Source organism: Staurois parvus, unplaced genomic scaffold (genome assembly GCF_062004578.1).
Source record: "Staurois parvus isolate SC_StPar_1 unplaced genomic scaffold, SC_StPar_1.0 ptg000048l, whole genome shotgun sequence".
Classification (NCBI taxonomy): Eukaryota; Metazoa; Chordata; class Amphibia; order Anura; family Ranidae; genus Staurois; species Staurois parvus.
This window is the reverse complement of record NW_028317844.1, coordinates 2,350,988-2,369,255: the sequence shown is the minus strand read 5'-3', so window position 1 is coordinate 2,369,255 and position 18,268 is coordinate 2,350,988. Positions and strand designations below refer to the sequence as shown.

Below are 18,268 nucleotides of genomic sequence, written 5' to 3'. Positions count from 1 at the left end.
TGAAGGTGTACATCTGTATGCTTACCCTAGACACCACATCTTATTTGAGGATCTGAGCAGGCTTTCTTGCCATACACATTCAACTTAATTTACTTTAGCAGTGGCCTCCCCTCCCTGCCTCCCTACTTTAAAGCTAAATTCTAGGTATGGATGGTTTTGAATAATTACATTGGTTCAGCTAGATGCCATACCTGTGGGATTTTTTACTGGCGTATTTTGATGTCCACAAAACCACATGGCTGCTGCCCGCATTTGGGGTGCCATTAACAATGAATGGCACTGCAAACACAACATGCATTTTTTGCGCGCTGCGTAAAAGTACACAAAAACAAGTGCTTTTGCATGTGCTCATTGAACTCTTAGATGTGAATGGAGTCCTAAGACATCTGTTATGAAGCACCTAAATTGTATTTAGCATTTTTAAACTAAGGATTCAAATTGGGCTTTAAGGTGAAATTTTACAGTTTGATATGACAAATTTGGGTTACCCCTAATAATGGGCTTTTAAAACACATTAAAAAAAATATTGTGTGTGTGTCTTATTTATATATTTATTTTATATTGTGTATTGGTATTTTATGCGCATCCTCTGTACCATCTCACAGACAGTGGGGTTGATGTATAGCACAGACACTGTGCTTAGAATTACTGTACAGATATAGGAGCTTGCACATATAGGCAGACAAAAAATTTACTAAAAAATTGCAGTGCTAATTAGAACATAAAGTCCCATTCTCAATAAGATAGATAACAACAAAGTCCATGTAGGTTTCCCATACACAGAAATGAAGAGCCGTGCATAAGAAAGGGGTTCCAATCCGAAAAGGGGACCACCACCATACACCGAAATAAATTGGCCTCTTACTAAAAGTGTTGACCACACCACATGTCAGTCAACATAAGCAGTATCATAAATCCAGCAGGTGCTGCAACTGGTTCTTGTATAGGAAACGCTCACAAGGTCATCCAAGATATTTCTCCAAACAGAGCTTCAAATGGCAAACTCCCCATAAGGCCACCAAAGCACCACCTGTATGTCTTTTTTTCCGCGTCAGCCTTTTTCGGAAGCTATTTCTCCACAACTCATATATCACATTTCCTTAGTTCAGCACATAACATGTTTCCTCAGCAGGGTCTTCTGGGGTTGATGTACTAAAGGCAAAAAGGCTGTTTACTTTGCAAGGGAATTCCACCCAGAGCTTTGTGAATTATGTGAATCTCTGCTGACATCCATCATCCAATCATGTGCAAGTAAACATTATGATGTTTTTTAACTTTTTCTTGCACATGATTCAGTCCTTTTTGCAAAGTAAAATTTCACCACATTCACTGAGCTGTGGGGCAAATTTCATTGCAAATAAACAGCCTATTTGGCTTTAATAAGTCAGTCCCATTGAATCAACTCTGTTCAAATCTTACTAATGAACTCTGCAAGTTTGACAGCGCTGGAAGGTCATTCATATTGTGGTTGAACTAGGTGATTCCAATAAGTCTAATAAGTCTGCCTGCTAACATCAAGTTTTTCTGTAAGGGTTCATTCACACTTGTCCATTTAAAAACAAAAAAAAAACGTTATGGCTGCAGCTGGGCTGTCAGTAGGCCTGTTGAAATTAATAGAAAATGCCTTTTTGTGCATTTGTAAAGTATCTGCATCATGGGAAATCTCTCTTCTTGTTCTCTGTATGACTTAGTTACTGAATGTTACATAAAATACCTACTTAACTGAATGTTACATAAAATACCTACTTATGAGGCAATCTTACACTCTGAAGAGCTGAATGAGTACATTATAGGCTAAAGTTCTGAGATTATTTTATTATGTAAGAGTGGCGGTGGGAAAAAATGACTGGAATTTTATATTTTTTATTCTGTTTCCTAATTAATCACATAAATAAGAGCATATCATAGTCCAGTTGCACAAGGACGTAATAATTTGTTGATGTTGATACTCAGGATCTCGTTGAAAGAAAGATAGTTAGAAAAATGTTCGTAAAGACCTTGCGTAAATGTGCGTATGTGTATACATGAACACAATTCTAGTTGCCAGTGTTGCAATATACACATATATAGTGTATATATATACAGTTGCAAGAAAAAGTATGTGAACCCCTTGGGATTACGTGAAGTTTTGCATGAATTGGGCATAAAATGTGCTCTGAACGTCATCAAAGTCACAACAATAGAAGAACACAGTCTGCTGAACATAATACTACACAAACATTAGATGTTGCCATGGTTTAATTGCACATAACATGTAAACATTCACAGTGCAGGGAGGAAAAAGTATGTGAACCTTTGGACTTAATAACTGGTTGACCCTCCTTTGGCAGCAATAACCTCAACCAAACGTTTCCTGTAGTTGCAGATCAGACCTGCACAACGATCTGGAGTCATTTTGGACCACTCCTCTTCACAAAACTGTTTCAGTGTAGCAATATTCTTGGGATGTCTGATGTGAATCGCTCTCTTAAGGTCATGCCACAGCATTTCAATGGGGTTGAGGTCAGGACTCTGACTGGGCCACTCCAGAAGGCGTATTCTGTGCTGTTGCAGCCATTGTTTTGTTGAATTACTTGTATGCTTTGGGTCATTGTCCTGTTGCATCACCCATCCTCTGCGGAGCTTCAGTTGGCGGACAGATGGTCGTACGTTTTCCTGCAAAATGTCTTGATAAACTCTGGAATTCATTTTCCCATCAATGACAACAATCCGTCCAGGCCCTGAGGCAGCAAAGCAGCCCCAAACCATGATGCTCCCTCCGCCATGTTTCACAGTGGGGATGAGGTTTTGATGTTGGTGTGCTGTGCCTTTTTTTCTCCACACATAGTGTTGTGTGTTCTTCCCAAACAACTCAATCTTGGTGTCATCTGTCCGCAGTATATTCTGCCAGTAGTGCTGTGGAACATCCAGGTGCTCTTTTGCAAACTTCAAACGTGCTGCAATCTTCTTTTTGGACAGCAATGGCTTCCTCCGTGGTGTCCTCCCATGTACTCCATTCTTGTTTCATGTTTTCCTTATTGTAGATGTGTCAACAAAAATGTTAGCATGTGCCAGAGATCTCTGTAGGTCTTTAGCTGACACTCTGGGATTCTTCTTTACCTCATGCAGCATTCTACGCTGTGCTCTTGCAGTCATTTTTACAGGACGACCACGCCTAGGGAGAGTAGCAACAGTGCTAAACTTTCTCCATTTGTAGACAGTCTGTCTTACCGTGGACACATGAACATCAAGGCTCAAGGAGATACTTTTGTAACCCTTTCCAGCTTCATGCAAGTCAACAATTCTTGATGGTAGGTCTTCTGAGAGCTCTTTTCTGCGAGGCATGGTTCACATCAGACAGTGCTTCTTGAAACCAGTAAACCCAAAACAGGTGTCAGCAACACATCCAATATCATCACACTGATTGGAGTCAAGGTTGGCTCACTCCTGGCTCCAATTAGCTCTGGGAGAAGTCATTAAGCTAGGGCCTCACATACTTTTTCCTCCCTGCACTGTAAATGTTTACATGTTATGTGCAATGAAACCATGGCAACATCTAATGTTTGTGTAGTATTATGTTTAGCAGACTGTGTTCTTCTATTGTTGTGACTTAGATGACGTTAAGAGCACATTTTATGCCCAATTCATGCAAAACTCCACGTAATCCCAAGGGGTTCACATACTTTTTCTTGCAACTGTATATACATACACTATATTGGCAAATATATTGGGAAGCCCCTCCAAATCATTAGATTCAGGTATTCGAATCACCTCTGTGGCCACAGGTGTATAAAATCAAGCACCTAGGCATGCAGACTGCTTCTACAAATATTTGTGAAAGAATGGGTCGCTCGCAGGAGCTCAGTGAATTCAAGCTTGGTACTGTGATAGGTTGCCACCTGTGCAATAAGTCCATCCGTGAAATTTCCTTGCTACTAAATAGTCAACTGTTACCTCACAAATATACAGAATGGTCAAACATTCCCATAGACACACTCCTAAACCTTTTGGACAGTCTTTCCAGAAGAGTTGAAGCTGTTATAGCTGCAAAGGGTGGGCCAACTCAATATTGAACCCTACAGACTAAGACTGGGATGCCATTAAAGTTCATGTGCGTTTAAAGGCAGGCGTCCCTATATACAGGTGAAACTCGAAAAATTAGAATATCGTGCAAAAGTTCATTTATTTCAGTAATGCAACTTAAAAGGTGAAACTAATATATGAGATAGACTCATTACATGCAAAGCAAGATAGTTCAAGCTGTGATTTGTCATAATTGTGATGATTATGGCTTACAGCTCATGAAAACCCCAAATCCACAATCTCAGAAAATTAGAATATTACATGCAATCAATAAAACAAGGATTGTACATTGAACAATATTGGACCTCTGAAAAGTATAAGTATGCATATGTACTCAGTACTTGGTTTGGGCCCCTTTTGCAGCAATTACTGCCTCAATGCGTTATGGCATGGAAGCTATCAGCCTGTGGCACTGCTGATGTGTTATGGAAGACCAGGATGCTTCAATAGCGGCCTTCAGCTCTTCTGCATTGTTCGGTCTCATGTCTCTCATCTTTCTCTTCGCAATGCCCCATAGACTCTCTATGGGGTTAAGGTCAGGCGAGTTTGCTGGCCAATCAAGCACAGTAATCCCACGGTCATTGAACCAAGTTTTGGTGGTTTTGGCAGTGTGGGCAGGTGCCAAGTCCTGCTGGAAAATTAAGTCAGCATCCCCATAAAGCTCGTCTGCAGAAGGAAGCATGAAGTGCTCCAAAATCTCCTGGCAGACGGCTGCGTTGACCCTTGACTTAATGAAGCACAGTGGACCAACACCAGCAGATGACATGGTTCCCCAAATCAACACAGACTGTGGAAACTTCACACTGGACTTCAAGCATCTTGCAGTGTGTGCCTCTCCATTCTTCCTCCATACTCTGGGTCCTTGGTTTCCAAATGAGATGCAAATTTTCTCATCAGAAAAGAGGACTTTGGACCACTGAGCAACAGACCAGGTCTGTTTTTCTTTAGCCCAGGTAAAACGCTTCTGACATTGTTTGTTGTTCAGAAGCGGCTTGACAAGAGGAATACGACATTTGAAGCCTATGTCCAGGACCCATCTGTGTGTGGTGGCTCTTGATGCACTGACTCCAGCCTCAGTCCACTCCTCATGAAAGTCCCCAACACTTTTGAATGGCCTTTTCTTGACAATCCTCTCCAGGCTGCGGTCATCCCTGCTGCTTGTGCACCTTTTCCTTCCACACTTTTCCCTTCCACATAACTTTCTATTAATGTGCTTTGATCCAACTTCTTTTGCAATTACCTTTTGAGGCTTTCCCTCCTTATGGAGGGTGTCAATGATGGTTTTCTGCAAAACTGTCAGGTCAGCAGTCTTTCCCATGATTGGGATTCCTACTGAACCAGACTGAGAGACCATTTAAAGGCTCAGGAACCCTTTGCAGGTGTTGTGGCTTAATTAGCTGATTAGAGTGGGATACTTTGAGCCTAGAATATTGCACCTTTTCACAATATTCTAATTTTCTGAGATTGTGGATTTGGGGTTTTCATGAGCTGTAAGCCATAATCATCCCAATAATGACAAATCACGACTTGAACTATCTTGCTTTGCATGTAATGAGTCTATCTCATATATTAGTTTCACCTTTTAAGTTGTATTAGTGAAATAAATTAACTTTTGCACGATATTCTAATTTTTCGAGTTTCACGTATATATATATATATATATATATATATATATATATATTTAGAGAGAGAGAGAGAGAGAAAGAAAGAGAGAGACTTGTTTATATGTGTAAATTACTGCACTCAATTGTAACATTTTCTATTTATATTTTATGGCTGTAGATTCAGCGCTGTATTACTGATCTTTACCCAGATGAGCACATTGTTCCATAGGCAACAATGTACCTGTGCTCAGATAAGTTAAAAAATGTGGTTGGTTTTGCAAGAGGTCATAAACTTAAAGCTGAACTTTACTCTCTCAACCAACATTGGCTTTTTTTAATTCATTTGCTGCTAGCATTAGTAAATAGATAGGGAAGAATCCCATATTTACTTGTGTTAACCACTTTGTTTATATTTTGTCAGGTACTTCTTGGTTTCCAGGCCTAGGCAAATTATTTCATTCCTAGGCCCGAGTCTTCAAGGGGTGAAGAGGTGTTTTCTCAGGTAAGCACACCCTCCTGCCTGCATGCCTGAGCTAAGGGCAGATGGATTCCAGGAAGAAAAATCTACATGGATCATCTGCCCTTACTCAAGTTGGCCACAGCCAGAAATACTATGGGATGTTGTAGTAATTTTTTAGTACTGTTTTGTAATTTCTCAGCAAAATAAAGCTTAAAGAAATGGATGGGTGGGTGAGTTTGCTTTGAATATTAAAAATGAATTAAATAGCATTTTTGGTTTGTGGTGCTCAGATGCATTGTAGGTCCACTTTAAGTCCTATCTGCCTTGAAAGACTGATAAATAATTCAAGTTGTGTACAAGATGGATACTTGTATTGCTGTTTACATTGATGGTTCTTACAGTGAGACCCGATACATTATAATATATTAATAGTCAGTTGTTGTTCCCACCATAGTTACTTGAGAATGGATATTATTTATTGGTGAGAGTCAGCAAAACACTAAGAGTAAATACTTGATAGGAGAGAAACAGCTGTTCTGTTTTTAAAACCCTTCTGTCTTTTCTTGGGTCATTCAGCTGCAATGGCTACCAACAGTATACTCTGCAACCTCAGGACTGAAAGTGAGTGCACATAGGAACAGCCCTGGCATACAAAAGGCACCCACCCACATCTGTGTAAATGGTCAGGGTTCATGAGTCCAGTAAATTGTGTTTGTGTACTTCAACTATAGTTAAGTAATAGAGCCTGTCTGCAGAATATACGAGGTGTAAAAAGTTTGGTGAATGGTATCAGAAAACAAACAAAACAGAAGGTACAAACACATTACATTTATTGGCCTTCAAAATAATAACCATCCTGCACAACACATTTTTGGCAACGCTCATAAAGCTTCTGGCAACGGTCAGCAAAGACCTCTTTAGGAATCGATCACAGAACCGCTGTCACACATTCTTAGATTGCTGCCACGTCTGCAAAATGTGTGCCTTTGATGACACTCTTTAGGCAGGAAAACAGAAAGAAGTCCGCAGACACCTGACCAGGGGAGTACGGCAGAGGATTGATAAAGGGTACTCTGCGATGAACCAAGAATTGGCTCACACGAATCGCACAGTGTGCAGGTGCATTATCGTGTAGCAACATCCACTATCCAGTTCTGTGCAACTCTGGTCGAACACGGCAGATGCATCGTAGCAACCGTCCCAAAACGTCCTTGTAGAATGCAGCGGTTTGACCCGCAGGAATGAATTCCATATGGATGATGCCATTGTTTTCGAAGAAGGCAATCAACATTGTCCTTGGACTTTTGCAGGTGACTTTTTGGGTTGCGGGGAAGACAGTGAATGCCATTCCATCAACTACCACTTGGATTCCTGATCGATCTGGTAGCACCAGGTCTCATCCCCTTTGATGATAGTTCACAGAAAGGAAGGATCCTGGTCACACATGGTAATGAAATCTCCATAGACTTCCATACATTTTGCTTTCTGTTCATCTGTCAGCTTGTGCGGAAAAACCAGGAACACATTTTCCGCTTACCCAGATCTTCTTGAACGATGGTGCACACTGTGTCCTTGCTAATGCCCAATTCCTCCGCCATCATTCATAGAGTTAGTCGCCGATCTCAAGGCCAGCATTTGCTCAATCATGTCTGGTGTTCTGCTTGTCGACGTCTGACCCAGACGTGGCTCATCCTCAGTCATATCCTTCCCATCGCCAAAGCATTTGAACCAGACATAAACACATTTTCTGCTCACGACTTCTGTCCCGATCACTTGTACCAACATTACATGAGTCTCTGTTGCCGTTTTCCCCGATTTGTAGCAGAACATGATGTTCATTCATTGCTCCATTGCACTGTGATCCTACCTCTCACACTGATTACATTTGACTGTCCGCAGTGGCTATATGCTGATGGTCACATGTACTCCACATTAGGTGGTGCTTCTCGATGGGTCTCTGGATAGCCATGTGCATGCTAGCAAACTTGGCCCATGTTGCTGTTGAGATATCAGACTATTCACCAAACTTTTTAGACACACCTCGTACTGTGCTTTTCTGTTTTATACTGCTACATTGATTCAGAGCCGATTGCACTGGAACCCAAAGCAGCCCTCATAACTTCTCAGACACACCAGTCCTCTAAATAATGACACAGTTTTTAGACTGGTAGTTTTGACCTAACCACTCTGTAAAAAATATGTACGTGGATGCCTTTAGGTCAGCACAGAAAAATCGAAATTATAATTCCTAACCCTCAGACTGGGAAATCTCCATGTAGTAACTGCAAACAGTCAGGAAATCAAAGTAGCACAAACCATTCAAAGTAGCACAACCAACTTTAAGTGGAACTTCAGACAAAATATTTTATATTTCTGATAGTGGAGGGAACCGTCAGTATTCCTCCTTGTGGAGATTTTCTCTCCCTTCTTGTTCCAATGACATTTGTCACCAGGTGTTTGAGGTGAGGGGAATCCCACCATTGGCAGATGTACCCAAAACAGGAAATCTTCCACCCGTCAATTGACTTCTGTCAATAGTGAGTTTTCCCACAACTTCCTGTTATTTCAACAGGACAAAACATACTGTAAATATTATGCAGGATTTATATAGCACCAAGTGTCTGCAACACTTTGTTTTTTTAGACTTCTGATGTTGTCTGTTTGTCGGGGTTGTACAAGTCAGGGTCTAATTCTGTGTGTAGTGAGGGGAGCAAGTGTATCCAGGTAGGATAAGAGCGAGCAGGACAGGGGTAAGATTCTGTCTTAGAGGCAGTCCATAGCAACAGAGATAAGGGTTAAAGGATAAGTTCACCTTTGGGAACATTTTATATGTTCCACCCATTTTTAGGGTGGAACATGTAACATGTTCCCACAGCTGCAGCTGCCACCTGCTGTCCTCTCTATGTGCGATAGCAGTACAGGGAGAGCTTCCCTGTACTAGCTGTCACTTTTTGAAAACAGCGTGGCTGTGCGGTGCTCTGCCCACACAGCCACATCATTCATTCACAGAGTTCTGTAAATGATTGAACTACGAGTAGCGACATCCTTTACAGATGTCAGCTTGTAGTTCTCAATGAACTACCACAGCAGTATTGAGCGCTGTGATAGTTCATTGAGTCTTCCTGTCAGTGTAAAACTGCCTGCCTGTACGAGGTATGAGCAGACAGCTTACACCCAGACTTCTGGAGTCCTGCGTAGCACCAGAGATCTGCTCATCACTGTACAATGCTTTCCAGGCTCAAAAAAAAAGAATAGCTATTATTATGAATATTTTTAAAGTGAATGTATCCTTTAAAATGACAAAGGTTGCTAGGGGTAACTGTTTGCTGGCTGGAACGATATTAGGTTGAGAAATTGAGAGGTAGCCTGGGCTGCCTGAATTAACAGGAATGTTGAAGTAACTAACAAAGATAGCAGTTATTCCAGAGGAGAGAAAGTAGCCAAGCAGAGAAGTCATCAAGGAAGCATGACAGTGGTCCAATAAATCACAGCAATCCTCAGAGAAACAAAGATGTGCACAATGAGCTTCAAAAGAGGTGAGGGATAGAGAGGGAGAGGGAGATGAAGGAAAACCTTGAAAAGTACTTTGTCGGGATAGAAGTATTTCCAACACCACCCTCCCTCACATTGTCTGGGTGACTAAAGCTGAATGGGCTGATTTTGATCCATGTGTGGCTGCTCCTGCATGACAGAATTCGATCTAGCATTTGACTTCTGTCATATGGAATTGTTGGAAATTTTTTCTTGATCAGTGACTGCAACCAACAAGCTGCAGCCAACTATCAGTGGGTTCTGAGAGTGGAAAGTCTCTGCTTTTAAACTACAATGTCTCTGCACGGAGAATTCCTCCATCCACCTCAATTGCATGGATTGGGGAATCTGTTCTTTTTTTTTTTAATTAGCCTGCTGGCTGAGCAAAGAAAAAAAAAGATCCATCTATGGCCAACTTTAATCCAGTGGAAACCACCATAGGAGGTCATCCGGAGAGGCAGAGTCTGATTCCTGAAGACAGTAACAGCAAGCAGGTTAGAGTTAGAGATAAAAAAGTCATAGACAGGTATGAGCTTGTTACAGAGCAGGCATTCGGGGGACTCAAGAGAAGGAAGAGGGCTGCTAGAAGAAAAAGAGTGAACGACAGGCAGATGAGGACCACAATTAAAGATATAATCCCCAGAAGTTAGAGGAAGCATGAGGGTGGGAGAAGTAAGTATAAATGCGCACACACCTCAGTGTCCTGAAGGTTATGTTTTCGTGTGGTTTGTGGTTTCAGAATTAGCATGAGGTGATGACTGCAGTAATAGATGGTAGGAGTGAGAGTGATATATATATATATATATATATATATATATATATATATACATACATACATACATACAAGCTGTAGGGTGGAGAAGAGAGGTAAATGAATGAGAATTTAGGGAGAGAGGTCACTATTGTGAAGAAAAAAGACAGAGCGTATTACAGGGTGTTGAGAGCAGAAATCAGACTTGGGAAGAAAGAGCTAGATGGGGAAATATAGGTTTACTTGCAGTCTTTTCGAAGTGGAACAGTTTGTAGATATGTTCTGGTTTCTGCCTTAGTTAACCTGACATTACACTCATGTAGAATTTGTGACTTTGGTAGAAATTAATCATTTTCTTAAACCTGTGGTGTAAATAGTTAAATCTCTAGACATGTATTCCACTTTAGGTATGATTATTCTCACACTTTCATTGAGGCTGGATAGTATTGCTCTCGCTATACTTTTGGCACTGTGATTATGAGAGCTGCGACTTTCAAACACAGGAACCACAGTGTGGTTTATCTGCCCCTTTCTCCCCATTCACAAGATGTTTTATACTGTTTAAATAGTGCTCTCTTTTGATAGTATTGGTCTGTCCTTAAAGGTGTTTCTAGGCAGAACAACTTATATGTTGCCTATACCATGGTGATTTGAATACATTATTAGAAATAGTGATCAGAAAATTCACTTTAAAAATATTATGTATATATTTTGCTATGCTGATAGCTACAGTAAGCAGTTATCTTAAGTTGGCCATACAAGTGTCCAAATTTGGCTGGTTCTGCAGGGACCAATCCAACTAACTGGGCTTGGGACGGAACCGGCTAGGATGGGCTAGCTGTTTGTACACAAGTCTTTCTATCGATCGATTTGTGTACAACCAGCCTGTCGGGTTTCTCCCAAATGATCAGTGTCTTCCTCTATAGCTGGCAAAATGAATCATTGTATTCTGCCAGTGGGGAGCCTAATACAATGCTCAGCATAAGTGATTCCCTCATCCACATTGAATGTGTGGATAGGAGGATCAATTCTTTTTTTTTGTTTAACCCACTGGTTAAATGAAGAACAAAAATCATGTACAGACTGCCTTAGTCTGAATCATATAAATATGTATCTGGCCAACTGTGAAATGTCCATGAAAATTACATTAATGCACATACATGGCCTTCTGAAATGTCAGGCTAAAATAGTTATTTAAAAGTAAAAGGTAATAGATAAAATGAAATAATGTATCAGGGAAAATACTTCATTATAGAAACAGTAAGAAGACAGTAGTCAATAGTATTGTATTGTTAAATGATAATACAGGTTCTAAGCAAGTTATTTTGTACTTTACATAGTAGATCTGACAAATACAGAGCCTGGATTAATATTATGCAGCATCATAGTGGCATACTTTCAGGTTATTTTCTTACACTGCCTCTCTGTTAACTGCCTGCTAATAGCCCCAAATCCCTGAGCTAACAATAGTCCTCTTTTCTCATATAAACTGGTACTGTGTGGTTACAGCATTGCCTCTTACAGATCATTCTATCATACAGTGAGCACTCTTATAAAACTTTCTTGTCCTAAAGTAAGACCGTTTGAAGTCTTTGCAGCAAAATTGCAGCACTAATCCCCCTCAAAAAGTTATATAAAACCAGCTTACCTTCCAAAATGGCCCACATGATCGAACAAACCCTCCATGCCCTGGCTGCAGCAGCAGTGATGTGGCGTACAGCTTGTGAGTTAATTCTGTTTATTCAGTTGGCATGATTCTTGAGCCAAGTTTTGTAACTAGGTTGATTGGGGGGTGATCTCAGTTCGCACTAGGGATATAGTTCTGTCGCAGAATGCCTTCTCTTCTTCTAATCGTACCACTTGAGTAAATTATAACTAGACTTGTTAATACAGTTGTAAGTCAAAGATAAATGAGTTGTAGGACAAGTTAGTGTAGCCTTGCAGTGTGTGATTGTAAGCGGGTTTCACATGAGAATTTGCAGATGGACATGTGTGTTTGTTATGAGAGGGTCGTGTGGAGACAGGAGCTCCTCCTCCCCCCCCCCCCCCATTTGTTCAGACTCTTGCTAAAAGGAATGGAAAGAATCACAACATTGGAATGAATGTAAGTGCAAAGAATCTGTAGTGATCGTAAACAGGTATAGGTGATGATAGGAGGTCTGTTGAGCCCCACACTGTGTAGAGAAAATAGAGAAGTGGGGCTGAACACCATGTCATCCTATTTTTACCCCCAATTCAAAAGTCAGTAATAAAATGGTAATATTAAAGTTTCCTGTTTGTACTTAAGCAGCCATGGAAGTCAGCGCAAACGCCAATTTAGAAGGGATGAAGAGGCATCATAATCTTATTTATCCAAGGGTCTTCAAGGGACTTCTGATGAGGCCCTTTTGTAAATGGTCACACCTAAATGGCCTGGTAAGCAGTTTAGGAACACACATCTGTGAGACTGGGTTTTTGGCCTACAGCTGAACTCCCACAGTCAACTGTATATTTCTACTGTAATTGTGTAAAGCGCTGCGCAAACTGTTGGTGCTATATAAATCAATAATGGGGCACTATTCCTCCCACTGACACCAATAATGGGGCATTATTCCTCCCACTGACACCAATGATGGGACACTATTCCTTCCACTGACAACAATAATGGTGCATCATTCCTCCCACTGACACCAATGATATGGCATTATTCCTCCTACTGCCACTAATAAAAAGGCACTATTCCTCCCATTAACACCAATGATGGAGCACTATTCCTCCCACTCAAACCAATGTTAGCACACTATTCATCCCATTAACACCAATGATGGGGAACTATTCCTCCCACTGACACTAATGATGGGGCACTATTCCTCCCACTGACACCAATGATGAAGCACTATTCCTCCCACTGACACCAATGATGGGGCACTATTCCTCCCACTGAAACCAATGTTAGTGCACTATTCCTCCTACTGACACCAATGATGGGGCACTATTCCTCCCACTGATGCCAACAATGGGACACTATTCTGCCCATTGATATCAGTGATAGGGCACTATATCTCCTGTTAATACCAGTGAAGAGCCACTGATACTAGGACATTTTTTTCTCCCACTGGCCACAGTCCATCCCCCCTAAAGTCTGCAGGACAGTAAACTGGCCCTTTGTTTACAAAGCTTGCAGACCCATGCTGTATAATAATAATAATAATAATAGAGTTAACTTCCTAAAAGGTGATTACATGAATGTAAAAGAAGATACAACTATGTTAGACACCAAATACGACTATATTACAAGGTCCAGAAGTCTAGTAAGATACACTAGACCTCCTTGGTGGCTTACAGATCAAATACTTGTCATGTTTGATATCAAACAAATCATAATTTTCTGCTGATAAATGGTATGCTGATTTATGAATATTAAACTTTGTTCTATGGAAATATAGATATACCCTAAATAAACTGGCATTACCAGCAGTTTTTTGCTGGGCATTTAAAACTCTCCAGCACATATACAACATACCCCTCAGACCCTTTTATTGGGTGGGGAGGGTTAGCACCACCCTGCTCAGGAACAAGTAAAGGATATTCTGCTAGCATGTTCAGATCCGGTTCATAGGTAGTGGGTAATAGGTAATCAACTCAGAAGGACTTTAGAGGCTTCAGCCCAGGGTCTTCAAAGGAATTCTGAGGTTCTGTTGTAAATGATCATGCCGTAAATTGTCTGGTTTAGGCATACACATTTGTGAGGCTAGCGGTTTCGACCTGTAGTTCCCAGAGCCAATTTTCATACATATTCCATAATTTCTACTGCAATGGGGTGACCCTCCTAAAAGGTGGTTACATTCATGTAGAAGAAGAAGATTCAACCAATTGATTGATTTGACAAAGGAGTAAACTGGGCATACTCCGAAACGCGTTACCACCCCTTCCGATGTGATTTTAATTCCTCCTTGTCCTTCATGCTGGTCCAGGAAGCTTCCAGGGTGGCCATCTTGCCGGAGTGCATCTGAGGCTGCTGGTCAGCTATCAGGATTGGGTGTCCCCTGCTGCATATAGGGGACACACACCTAGCAGTTTTATCCCACTGACAGGCACCTTTTCAAGACACATACTTGTGAGTGTTTTTAATCTCTGTCCCAATAAACTTCCTTTGGCTGTTGCACTTCTCCCTTCTTGTATGTACTATTGCACCATTCCTGTCTATGGCATGGCAGCGAGTAATACAGACATTTTTAAAGAACCGCAACAGTGGATGCTGTTTCTGGGTTGGGGTGAAGGGGGGTTACAAACTGTCAACATACCTTACTATTATTCTCTCCAGATAGTTTTGCTTGGCACACTTCTGTACCACGAGTCATGATCCAGAAGTGATACCTGTCAATTATTTCAGATAGGGCAGAGGCAATGCAGGAGTGAACAGGGAATGATAGCACCCTATGTCTCTATATGGTTGTGACGAAGTGCACATACACTATATTACACCACTGTTTCTGTTTTTCAGTCATGGCACCCTTTAAAAGTATTCAAAATCACAGTGCACCCCAATCCCAAACTGTATTTATTGGCACATCAGAGTCCACACCTTCACATCTGAGTCCCTCCTTTACATTAAAGTCCCCCTATTCACATCAGAGTCCCCCATCACATCATAATTCCCCCATTACACAAGAGTTCCCCTTCACACCAGAGTCACTCTCTTCATACAAGTCCCACCTCTACATTAAAGACCTTTACATTAGAGTCCCCCTCCCCACACACACACACATCAGTGTCCCCACATCACACCTCCGTCACATTACAGTTCCCCATCACATCAGAGTTTCTCCATTACATCAGAGTCCCCACATCACATCAGATCTCCCTTTACATCAGAGCCCTCCCCTCATATCCAGTTCCCACATTCACACTGAAGCCCCCCCCCCTTCAAGTTAGTCTTCCTACACATCAGAAACCTCCTTCACATTACAGTCTCCCATCTCATCAGTGTTTTCTATTACATCAGAGTCCCACCATTATATCAGAGTAATCCCCCTTCGCATCAGAGTCTCCCTATCAGATCAGAGGTCCTCCATCATATCAAACACCCCTCTTCACAAAAAAGTCTTCCCATCAAATCAGAGCACCTGTTTCACATCAGAGTCCCTCTTTTACATTACAGCCGCACCTTTACATCAGAGTCCCTCTCATTACATCAGGGTCCATCCACCGCATCAGAGTCCCCCTTTACATTATGATCCCATGTTCACATCAGACTCCCCCCCCCCCCCCCCCCATCACACCAGAGTCGCCAAAGCACATTAGAGTAAGCCCAGTACATCAGGGTCTCTTTATCACATCAGATTCTTTCCTTCACACCTGGGCCCCCATCAAATCAGTGTCTCCCCTTTACATCAGTGTTCCACTTTACATCAGAGTTTCCCATCACATCAGATTCACATCATCAAAGTACCCTTATCTCATTAGAGTCCCCTTCATATCAGAGTCCCTCATCACATCAGAATCAGCTCCTACCACATGATAGCTCGTTCCTATTATATCAGAGCCAGCCCCCCATCGCATTAGAGTCCCCCATCACAATTGAGACCCTCTTTTCAACAGGCTCCTTAGCCTCCCATTCATATATAGTTTTCTACCTTCAAATCTTCCAAGAGACAGCAGCATCATGAGAGGGCAGGAGACAGAGTAAGTCTGGACAGAAACAGAACTCCCATCTGTTTTCAAATGCCTGCTCTGGATCAACGTCATCTGTTACTATGGTGTGGACAGGCTGGCTGCCAACACCATAGCAAAGAATGATATCATGTGTGTGTTCTGGTCTGCCCCCATGCAGCATGAAAACAAATTATGCGGTGAGGTGGACAGGGGCAGGGCACAAATCAGCCATGTTGACTTGGCATTGCCAAAGCTAAGCGGTGCCACCCTGCCCCTCACTGATGTCCCTGGTCTTGGGGGGTGCAGCCCTCTCCAGCACCGCCTAAGGTTCAGCTGAGAGCTGTGTAAATCTTAGGACCAAATAGGCTGAAGTACAAAATCCTTGGCAGGTAAACCAGTTCTCATATACTGTATGTGTTTCATCTGTGTAGTTGGCTGTTTGCTTGGCATTAAAGGCTGACAGCTTTTAGCAAGGTCAGCTGGGAAAGCCTGCAGTTTGATCTTGCTGTAGTGCAGGGGGAAGTCCAACAAGGGGCTGGTGCCAGAACCTTCAGCATGGCCTTGCTTAAGTGTGGGGGAAGATCCAGCAGATGATAGGGACAGACAGGATCCAGCAACACTAGATTCCTGAGTCTGCAAGGATCATCCTTGCATCATGCAGTTGCAGAAGCAACATTCCACCTCCCTTAAGCTGTACAATGATACTGTCTAACGAAAATTGTGCCTTATATTGGTTCATAAATTCATTTTGTTATATCCATAAATGTGATAATTGATAATATTGTATTAGGGCTCTTTCACACAGAGCTGCTCCGCTCCATTCAGCAGGGGATTCTTGAGTGGATCCCCTTGCTGAATGGGACAAATGTCAGGTTTTTTTTACATCAATGCCCATTCAGTTTGTGTTCTTGATAGCTGTATGGGCAACCAGATGTAAACAGTCTTGTGTTCATTTACAACCTACATCAGGCTACCTCCTATCCATCACATTTAGGCCTGTTAAAATGGAAAAGGATGCAAACCTTTTTTTTTTTCTGGACCTGGACAGACTGAAAGATAGGTGGGTATCAACACCCGACTGTCTATAGAGCTGCATGGAGCTCCCGATCAGGTCCAACGGAAAAACAGATAGGCGGACCTAATTAGTATGCCCGTGTGAAGGACCCTTACAAACAACTATTGTATCAAAGTTGTTAGGGCAGGAAGCAGATGGACATTTATAACAAAGCACCATTTAGGTGCAACTGCTGACATTGATCATATTCTAGCACCACGTGTTCATCTGGTCTCTGGCCCCTTCATTTTCACCATGGTAGTTAGTTACAGCTCCTACATGCATGTGTTTATTCAGTTTACACTTAAAAAAGGAATAAGTAGCTAAACAGCAAAGAAGACTATTGGGGTATTGTGGTTGTCTTGTTATTTTTCAATTTCTGATTTTTATTGTATCTTCAAAAGTTCAAACAGCTATGCTACAGCAGGTGAAGACAAAGTTATTTAAATGGTTTGCTGTTGCAGTTTTGACCTCACTCAAACTGTTCCTTGGCGCTGCCATTACCGGATGTTTCATATGTGTACATTACTTTTCTGCACTTGACAGTCAAGTAAATGCCTCAGTTTTCTGTTTGTATGGTTGCCTAGTCCTGCCAAAAAAAGAAGCAGGCCGGATGCTCAAGCACGTTTGAAATTTAACACTAGCATTTCACATATAGTTTAGTGGACTCAAGAAAACGTCTGCACAAGACCTACAAATGCATAAATGTATACATATAATAAGATATATAACCATAGATAACTGCGTCCCAAGCTTTCAGGAAACTGTCTATGTGGTATAGTGGGTTACTAATCCGTAAGAATCAAGAGATTTCAGGTGTCTATAGTGTATATTATAAGTGTAATTTTCAAAGTATTTTTCTCTTAACCTCCCTAGCAGTCTGATTATGTCAGTTTTTCTGTACTCAAAGCGGTACATTTTTTTGCATGGAAATATGTATTTTTTTTTATTGTAGGCCTGTAATTTTTAGGAATAACTCACTGAAATCTGTCCGAACAAGAGTCTAGTAAACATCCCGGGTATGTTAAAATTTGAAACACGAAATCATAAATTATAATTTAATAAATAATCATAAAAAAAATAATATAATAATAATAAATTTAATTCAATAATATAATCAAACCAAAAACACTGAAATTTGAAATATAGCGCCAAGTTCGCACATCACTGAG

At 41.4% G+C, this 18,268-nt stretch overlaps 1 protein-coding gene across 2 annotated transcripts in view; it reads right to left on the bottom strand.

Moving 5' to 3' along the window:
* The window catches only part of SLC22A16 (solute carrier family 22 member 16), an 85,812-nt gene extending 69,691 nt beyond the window's left edge, over window positions 1–16,121 (bottom strand). The window contains exon 1 of one of the 2 annotated variants that reach the window (XM_089664577.1): window positions 16,024–16,121. Coding sequence is in view for 1 of the 2 variants with exons in the window: in XM_089664570.1 (XP_089520696.1) it covers window positions 12,057–12,094 (38 nt within the window). In the remaining variant the exon portion in view is untranslated. Of the gene's footprint in view, window positions 1–12,056; window positions 12,387–16,023 lie in introns of those variants that run through there. The other variant, XM_089664570.1, reaches the window with a different exon arrangement.
* Window positions 16,122–18,268: the final 2,147 nt, after the last annotated feature.